We start from the raw sequence: 10,138 nt of genomic DNA on the forward strand, positions 1-10,138 counted from the left end.
TTTACTGAATGTTTTGAAGACATGTGTTATTATTTTGGAAAAAGTACTACTTTACAAGTGCTGCCATTCATTTTTTATTTGATTCCATTTTGATAGATGGGAAACCACCCTTTTCTGGTTGAAAACCATTGTCTCGGATTTGGACGTGCTGATCTTCATCCAACTCGCATCACACTCAGCTGCAAACCATCCTAATGCAAGCTGAAGGCCCAGGATGATGAGGCCAATAGGATAACATTGTCTGCAAAAAAGCAGAGATGAAATTCTTTGGTCCCCAAACTGGACTCTGTCTGGATCTTGGCTGCAACTAGAAATTCTGTCCAAAAAGATTATGAACATAACTGGTGAGCAGCCTTGCCGAAGTCCAACAAACTCCAATGAACCCTTGAGCAATCAGATGCCTCTTGGACGCCTCCTTGCGGAGGTGTTCTGGGTATGTCCTACCAGGAGGAGATCTTGGGAAGACCTAGGACGTGCTGGAGGCACTGTGTCTCTCAGCTGGCCTGGGAACATCTCAGGATCCCTGCGAAAGAGCTGGAAGAGGTGTCTGTGGAGAAGGAATTATGTGCATCCCTGCTAGGACAGTTGTCCCCATGACCCGGGCCCCACATAAGTGGTTGTAGATGAATGGATAAAAGTTGAGTAACTATGGAGGCCATACCATAAGAGATACATAGGTTATATAATCCCAGCTCCATTGGTGTCCTCTGGTGAGGTTTCCTGCTGATGAAGTAACCTTACCAGCAGGTTGATTCCATTACCTCCACCACCAATGAATGAATGTGTGACAATATGGTGTGTGTTGTAAAGCTGGCAAACCAGAAGAATACTTTGAGGAGAACAGCTTCGCTATTTCAAGCTTATTTTCAAAAACTGCCAACAGTGAAGCTGTTGATCTGCTGATGACCTATGAAGGATAAAGGCCACGGAAACAGTACACATCTCTTCAGCATTTGAAGTCAGTGTGAAAACCAACAAATCTTGCCAGCATGTAATTTACCTTGAACTGCCAGGCACGAGGCCTAGAGGAAGACCAACAAAGAGGTTTATGGATGTAATGAGGGAGGACATGAAGGTAGTTGGTGTGAGAGAAGAGGATGCAAAGGACAGGGTTAGATGGAGGCAATTGATTTGCTGTGGCGACCCATGAAGGGAAAAGCCGAAAGGAAAAGACGAAGAAGACGACTCACTGCTGAGGCCAGTTGTGGAACATCAAAAACATCTTGGGGAACTGTTTTTAGAATGTCAGTGTAACAGCTCCATCTTCTGGTTGCAGGCTTTCACACTTACACTTTGGACAAGAAAAACTAAGTCTTATTGAAAACAATACTATCCCTGAAACATGTTTTTAGCTGAATATTGGATTATATTTATTTAATTCATGTTCAAGTTCCATCTTATTTTCAATAAAATGTGAAAGTAATCAAAATGTTTAAGATTTACTCTGAAGCAAAGCATCATTCATTAAACATTGAATTAACATTGGAATTACAAATTACAGGACATATGAATCTACTAATTTGAAGTAGTAACTCATGAAATACTGTCACCTCATGATTTACATGAATTACAGAAGTATAATCTTCTTGTAGATGACACAATCTCATTGGAAAATAGAATGTTTTCAGAGGTGGGAGGAAGTCAGAGAAGCCTGAGAGAACCCACGTAGACACAGAAAGAAATTGATCCTTCAACCTTTTTGTTGTGAGGCGACAGCACTACCAACTGTGCCATAGTGCCATCTTGCTTCAGTGATATTAAATAACATTCCTTCATTAGCTATTATTTTAAAACACTAAGAGTAAATAGACATGTTTTAAGCAGAGATAAGTCAGAGATTTATTAAAACTGTGTATTAAAGTGGTGACAGGACATACATATTTTTCCTGGACAGTAAATACCAAGTAATTAGTGTTATCCAAAGCTGTTTAGATCAATCCACTGTACTTAAAAGAAAATTTCTTGAAAACGTTTTGCCTCTCATCTAAGAGACTTCTTCAGTTCTCGGACTCGAGAGCACTCTGAGGAAAAGATTTGGGAGAAGGAATAGAAGCCGGCACTGGAACAGGCTTGGGGACAGGCAAAGAAATTGGAGTTGGAATACCAGTATAGGCCGCCAGCCATGCCATGGTGGCTGTTGCCCGCTGTCTGCACTCAGCAGCCAGTTCTGGATCCCAGAGCTCGCTGCTGGCCAGGGCAGCAAAATCCTGGAGAAAGCTGGGGATCCGCTGGGTCCAGTGTTGGCCAGATTGTTCTGTCACGGGGAGCGGGAGTAGGACACGAATGCAGGACACAGGTGAAGCGATAATCATCCATATTTTAATCGAAGCAAGTCAAGGTAACACAAGCAAAGCGGAAGAACAAAATAAATCTGGCAACAAACCAAAAGAATAAAACAGCTTATAAAGCCTCAGGCTAATCAGTCCAATGGGGTCCAGGTGTGGTTGACGACGCTCCTCCCACAAATTTGGCCCCTCCTCCTGCCACACCCCCAGCACAGAAGAGCAGGAACACCAAACGGCGACAAGAGACATCAAATAATTAGTGCTTCTTTTCTCGTGTCTTCAGTCATAATAGCATATTAATGCTGTGCAGATGTTATCATTATGAATGGATATTGTGTCATTTCCAGTACAATCTTGTTCTGGGTAAGTGTCCTGACCATCAGCCTTTGTGGATTCAATTAATTGAATTGTCTTCCATTGTCATGCACGTAGTAAGGGTTGACTTGGCCGTTCCTGGATGCAGAGTTCATCTGCTGGGATGGATTCTGGGTGTATGGGTTGTTCGGCCGTTCAGTCTGACCATGGAGGCCGCTCTTGGATCGAGCATATGGCGTCATGTCATCCTGGTCTTCGTACATATGCTGCAATGAAAAAATGTCTTTGTGACACAATGGCTAAGAATGATTTTCTAAGGCTACTAAGCAGCCTAATGCTTCTTTCATTGAACATCACTTTGCATCAAACTCAATTTATTTTTACAGGAAAAGACTGTCGTTGGTTATTGGTCTGAGTCATCTCCAGATTGGTCTTGCTGTCCCAGCTGATGTTGGTTGCAGCTCGTGGGATACGAGGTATCCCAATGTTGGTGGGGGTGTTAGCCAAGGCTTCTCGGCCATTGGATAAACCGTTGCTAACCAGTGGAACATTGTCTGCATTTTTGTTCTTCTTGTTCTTTTTTGAAGATCTGAAAATAAAGTACCACATGCAACTGTTGACTGTGACCATATTTAAGGGTTACATCTACATTATAGTTTTAAATATAATTTAAAACTATGAATCAACCAATCTACCAATTTATTTTTAAATTGGTAGATTGTGATATTTAAATATATCCGGCATAAATAGGAATGTGTGGCATTGATGTGAGAGAAACATGGCAAAGACTTGACACAGGCAATAAGTGTTGGGGAATAAATGAGAAACTCACCTGCACAACATTATAGGTAGAAGAATGATTATGAGGAGCAGCAGTACTCCAAAGATGGTGCAAACGACTATAACTGTGAGCATCCATGCTAATAAAGACAATGACACAATTGAAATGGCCGTAAAATACTTAAAAAGCAAACTTACATCCTGAATTACAGCAAGCATATAAATCCACCACAGCCCCTAGTTTAACGGTATTAAATTAACAAGCCTGAATAAATAGACTGAAGTACACGCCGAAAAAAACACTTTAGTCAAAAACATTGTCGAATACTGTATCTTGAAACTCTCGATGTCATCAGGATTTGATTTACTGTATACCAAACTTGCAGATGTTGTATACGGTAGGAGCATAATTGGATTGAAGGAGATGATGATAGTCTGTTATTCAGTGATACTCATGAAACAATTGCTTGTGATTATTACTTGCCTGACCCACAGCATAGTCCAGTATCATCATCTTCAAATTTCTTATATTCTTTAATAATCTATAGTCATTACATATTTCTGTTGTTTTGCCTTCAAAATCAAACAAATGCTCTATACTCACATTCATCACAGTTGAAACCAGAATAACCATACGGACAACTGAAAGAGAAGAACAGCTTTAACTTCCAATTTTATTAAAAATATCCAATTTCTCTACCGACACACATTTTTTACTCGGTACCCACAACTTTTCCCTCCCCACCATGATTCATGTGAGATGTTGTTGAGTTTTTAATACATTGGTGATTTAATAAATACTCTTAAGAGCCCCTGATGACATTTAAATACTTACTCAACACAAGCAAAATCCACAGCTTGTTGGCCACTTGGACAAACTGGGAAAGGAGAAAAGTTTGATGTTGTTAGTTTGATGTGTGCACACACACCCTTACGCACGCACGCATGTGCACACACACACACACACACACACACACACACACACACACACACTAAATACTCTAATACTCTTACTTATGCATATTCTGCTGCTTAAGTTCGTCTTAGCATAATCGTTGAAACAGGTGCAGTTAAAAGATCCATTTTCTGAGTGGCATTCCATAGTATTCTTGTCACAGGGAACCATATCACACAAGGAAAAATCTTTATGTATGAAGGAAAAAACATTAGTTTCAATTTTCTCATCACAGGCCTTCATGTTGCATATGAGTGCAGGAACACAAGATATTCAGAAATAGACTCACCTGAAAAACTGCCACCTGACAGTATACATTCAGGACATTCAACAATATATTTCTCAATTTTCTGTACAACTTCCTCTGTTTTGGTGGAAGCAGTTGGTGTGAATAAGATCTCTACAGTTGCATTGACCGCTTGCTCTGACCGTCTGCTGCTCTCCGCTGGTCTTTATAGGAAAAGAACACACCAAACAATTTTATATCTTCCAAATAACAAAAGTAACTTGTTTTAAGTGAGGGATGTATAACTTTTGATAGATTCAGGTAGAGAGACACTGTAATAATGTAAAACCACATTGCTACCCTGATTCTTACCTGAGTTCCAACACTCTACAGCCGAAGTAATCAGAAGTGGAAAAAATTTTCAGCATCTGCGTTTTAGAAAGAAAATACACTTATCTTACTGGGATATTCTTTGGATAAAATTTAATCAACGGATGTTTGAAAATAGCTACATCTGCACTGGATAGTTGTACGTGTATACATAACTGTAGTCATTGTTGCCAGTGAACTATAAACAATAGAACAAAGTCATCTATATGATATACTGTATGTGGGTATTTTTAAATAAACATTAAAAACTGGAAAAATTTGATTAATAATTTCTACATGATAGAGCGGGATTGTAAACTCTACTGCTGTAATAGAAAACCACAGTTAGATGTGAATTTGAAGATTTGAAATGCTACAAAATGCAAATCGTCATTAAATATATTATAATTAAAGAAAGAAATGAGATGACATCAAACACTATATTGTAAATATACAAGCAGTGGGTGTTTATTATCTACTTTAATTCCAAGCTTTAAATTTCAAAAATGAAAATGAAGCCACACTGAATGAGGAGACCACATCTTACCTCATCTTCAATATCTTGTGCAATCTCTAAAAATTCTTTTGATGCTGGGTCCTTCAGTTTGTCATTATATATTACTTTAGGCAGGACTAGCTGTCCAGGAAAAACTTTGGCTGAAACAGAAAAGTATCATGTGTTAACAGTCCATTTAAAGCATTTATTTAAACTGTTCTAGATATGGGTATTGTGCTTTTTAGCACTGGTCCTCTTAAGGTGCTTACAACGATGACTGACCTGAGAATACAGTTATAACTACACTGCTCGGCCAAAAAAAAAGTCCCACACTCAAATATTTTGTGGGACTGCCTGTAGCTTTGATTGCGGTGCGCATTTGCCGCGGCATTGTTTCAACAACCTCGTACAACGTCACAACATTTATTTCTGTCCAGAATTGCATCAATTTTTGGCCGAGTTCTTGTATTGACGATAGGAGTCAAACCACTCTGCAAGGTCTTCTCCAGCACATCCCATAAACTTTGAATGTGGTTAAGCTCAGGACTGTGGGGGCCAATTGATGTGTCAGAATGATTCCTCACGCTCCCTGGACCACTCTTTCACAATTAGAGTCTGATACATTTTGACATTGTTGTCCTGGAATATGACCGTGCCTTCCGGGAGATAAAATCCATTTATGGGATTGCCTGGTCATTCAGTACATTCAGATACTCAGCTGACTTAATTTTTTTGCTGAATAATATTGCTGAGTCTAGACTTGACCAACCGAAGCAACCCCTGATCATAACATTGCAATTTGCTTATTGAAACCCAAACGGTGACTTTTTTTTTTGCCGGGCAGTGTACATTCATAGGGTTTCAAGAAATAACACTTTCTTAGTGGTGGCATACAATTGATACTACTGCTACTAATACAGTACTCACCATTTACACAGCTTTTGCTAATGTTATTGTAGAAATCACCAGGCAGGCACAAGCACACAAAGGTTTGATCAGCACGTGGTTGACAGGTACTGTCTTGGCCACACGGATTTCCTTTACAGGGATCTTTAAGGTCAAAGTGAAGAAATTATAAAGCATTACATGTAATTCTAGCATTGTATGAGCACCCTATAAAAATGTAGCTTGGAAAGAGATAAAGCAGTCACTTGTTGGACTGAGGTGGAATTACCTGGAGGTGCTGAAGAAGGTGCAACTGAACTTCCCCCTGTAGGTCCAGCTGTTGCTCCAGCCGTTGTCTCGGCCCCAGGTCCGGCCGTTGTCTCGGCCCCAGGTCCGGCCGTTGTCTCGGCCCCAGGACCGGCCGTTGTCTCGGCCCCAGGACCGGCCGTTGTCTCGGCCCCAGGTCCGGCCGTTGTCTCGGCCCCAGGTCCGGCCGTTGTCTCGGCCCCAGGTTCAGCCGTGGTCTCGGCCCCAGGTCCGGCCGTTGTCTCGGCCCCAGGTCCGGCCGTTGTCTCGGCCCCAGGTCCAGCTGTTGTCTCGGCCCCAGGTCCAGCCGTTGTCTCGGCCCCAGGTCCAGCCGTTGTCTCGGCCCCAGGTCCAGCTGTTGTCTCGGCCCCAGGTGCAGCCGTTGTCTCGGCCCCAGGTGCAGCCGTGGTCTCGACCCCAGGTCCAGCCGTTGTCTCGGCCCCAGGTCCAGCCGTTGTCTCGGCCCCAGGTCCTGCCGTTGTCTCGGCCCCAGGTCCAGCCGTGGTCTCGGCCCCAGGTCCAGCCGTTGTCTCGGCCCCAGGTCCAGCCGTTGTCTCGGCCCCAGGTGCAGCCGTTGTCTCGGCCCCAGGTGCAGCCGTTGTCTCGGCCCCAGGTGCAGCCGTTGTCTCGGCCCCAGGTGCAGCCGTTGTCTCGGCCCCAGGTGCAGCCGTGGTCTCGGCCCCAGGTCCAGCCGTGGTCTCGGCCCCAGGTCCAGCCGTGGTCTCGGCCCCAGGTCCAGCCGTTGTCTCGGCCCCAGGTCCAGCCGTTGTCTCGGCCCCAGGTCCAGCCGTTGTCTCGGCCCCAGGTCCAGCCGTTGTCTCGGCCCCAGGTCCAGCCGTTGTCTCGGCCCCAGGTCCAGCCGTTGTCTCGGCCCCAGGTCCAGCCGTTGTCTCGGCCCCAGGTCCAGCCGTTGTCTCGGCCCCAGGTCCAGCCGTTGTCTCGGCCCCAGGTCCAGCCGTTGTCTCGGCCCCAGGTCCAGCTGTTTCTGCTGCTGTTCTTCTTGCTGTTTCCAGTGGTTCTCCAGTAATTGTTTCAGCTGTTTTTTCAGACGCGAAGATGAAAATTTTAAAGACAAACAAATAAGAGGAAACAACTTGACTGAAATGAGCTCAGTTGGGAAACAGTTCCCAGTGTCTGGCTGATAGTTGCCTTCTCAAAGAAGGACTGCTTACATGAAAGAAAGAAAATAATCAATTTTTTATCAAAAGACATTTACAAAAAGTATTTGCTAGTTAGTATTTAATAATCAAATGATATGCTTTGATGGAACTATTTGCCAGCGGTATGAATTTAATCTTTTACCTGATGATGTATTATCAACAATATATTAAAGTACACGGTTTTGTTCTGGTAACAGAATAACAGAATGACTTTAAACATTTTAACATACAAGACAAATATTTTTTGTTTGAAGAGTCAGATCAATACACCTGACTTTTTTTTAATCTTAGTTATAAAGGTACACTGATAATTGGACTTGTGATCATCCTATTTAGCAGAATCTAATACCTAAGAGTTATTTTTCCACGATTCAAATTTAAATTTAACATTAACAAATAAGCAACTTACCAAAACAGGCTGCAACAAGCCACAGGACAAAGAGGAGCTTGAAGTATAGAGCCATTTGATAAGACTTTACTGACAAACCTTCACGAGAAAGCACATCAAACAGGAGTATTTGTGTATGAGGCTTTAGTGCGCTGAATACCTAGATAATGAAGGCTCAGGTGTCATCAACTGACTATTTTCATAAGCCACTCCTCCAAAGCCTGCAGTGTCATCACGCAGCCTACATTTCCCACTCAGTAAAGTCAACTCCAGGGCCCATTTTCCATGTTTTCATGTGATCTGTTAATAACCCATATATTTGTTTTGTAGCTTGTTTTTTTGTTGATGTCCAGAAATCTGTGAGAACGGATCAGTCCCAGCAATTTCAGAGACGACTGTAATGGGAAACGAGCTCACCAGTCACATAGTGAATAATCAAACTGCTCTGAAATTGTCATAACATTGTACTGCTTTGGAAAACCTTACATGCAGGACGCTTTTTTATTTTTTTTTACCTTACTATTATTTCTAATACCAGTGTCTGAAGTCAAACTTAACAGGTTTCATGGTCATTGTCAGCCCCTAACAGAAACACAACATGCTACTTAATGAACACAGTAGAATGTCGCTTTTGTCACATTCAATACAATAGGTGAAATTTAACAGTCAAAGCAAGAGTCACGTTACATTCCTCCAATACCAACACTGAAAGATCATTTTAAAAATCACAAATACCTGCAATTTAAAATTACCAGTATATTTCGTTGACATATGGATAAATAAATAAAGCACATTTAAACTTTCTGGTAATAGAATAGAGAACATACAGTAGTCTAAGGTGACAAATTATTTGCTTTCCATTTATGCATTTGGAGTTAACTGAACCTATTATCCTGAAATTGTTTATATCTGTTTCCACACTAAAATCACACTGAGGAGAATTGCAAAATTGGAGCTTGTCAGGAGTTAATTATTACCAATAAATGATTAGATGTCTTATATTAAACATTAGTAATGTACCTTGGTGATACCATATGCACAGCAAACAACATGGCAACATATATTCTATTATATTTACATAGGCGGATGTAATAAATCAGAGGGGTGTACTGACTGATATTATTATCAGGATGCAAAATGAGATAAACAACTCCGGTAAGTGACGTCAGGTTTTTTATAATGCCATACTGTAGCTGTAAAAATATAAAACAGAACTGCCTAGGTATCATTTTCAGAGGCCAACTTAAACTATGACTAAAGTTTCGTCGAGGATGTCATTGCTTTACACAGCAATTCAGAGTGCTTACATCAATGTTAATGGTCCTGTGGCAAATAGAACTGGGTGGGACAGGATAATCGTATGACCTTTGGTTTAAAGACATCATAAAATAGGAGATAAAAATAGAAAAAGAAAAACAAGGAAAAAAAGAGAAGTGGCTGAAAAGACCTGACAAGACGGTGTGCTATAAACTCTGAGCCATCATGCCACCACCACCTGTAGAGTACATCTTATCTCAGTTGAATATAAATCAATGAAAAATTGTTTTTTTGCCAGCAAAGCATCAACATGGGTATCTGTTGAAATGGCCTGAAGATAAAAACTGGTACTAATTTTGAAGTTGCTCAAGTGTGCTTTTGACATTTGATATAACCTTTTTCATGTGACGTTCTCATCTAAATTTGCTTCAGAGTATAAAACGTTGTTTTTAAAAAAAACATTTTTACAAGTAGGATTTATGGATGCATTGCCTCTAGGAGTGCCAACGTGGACCGTCAGTCCTTTGTTGACCGTCAGTCCAAAGTCACACAGTTATGGCCATCCTCAACCCTACCCAGCTGTCTCAATATAGAAAGTTCATGAGGGTGATGAGGAAGAAATGACAGCTAATAAAACAAATGTCTGTGCAAGTCATTCACCTGACTTCTCCAAAGCTTTATGTAGAAGGGGAACAAACCAAACAGGGTTGGAAACA

At 41.5% G+C, this 10,138-nt stretch overlaps 1 protein-coding gene across 1 annotated transcript; it reads right to left on the reverse strand.

Moving 5' to 3' along the window:
• Window positions 1-2,389: 2,389 nt before the first annotated feature.
• On the reverse strand, window positions 2,390-6,745 carry muc13b (mucin 13b, cell surface associated). The gene is made up of 11 exons (XM_068306132.1): window positions 6,601-6,745; window positions 6,354-6,476; window positions 5,478-5,587; window positions 4,934-4,989; window positions 4,625-4,785; window positions 4,395-4,523; window positions 4,216-4,258; window positions 3,985-4,022; window positions 3,433-3,520; window positions 2,985-3,189; window positions 2,390-2,866 (listed from the first exon to the last, which is right to left on the reverse strand). Exons 4-11 carry the CDS (start codon window positions 4,987-4,989, stop codon window positions 2,684-2,686), a joined length of 903 nt encoding a protein of 300 aa, XP_068162233.1. The 5' UTR covers window positions 5,478-5,587; window positions 6,354-6,476; window positions 6,601-6,745; the 3' UTR covers window positions 2,390-2,683.
• Between the last annotated feature and the right edge of the window lie 3,393 nt (window positions 6,746-10,138).

This window comes from Antennarius striatus, chromosome 21, assembly GCF_040054535.1.
Source record: "Antennarius striatus isolate MH-2024 chromosome 21, ASM4005453v1, whole genome shotgun sequence".
Classification (NCBI taxonomy): domain Eukaryota; kingdom Metazoa; phylum Chordata; class Actinopteri; order Lophiiformes; family Antennariidae; genus Antennarius; species Antennarius striatus.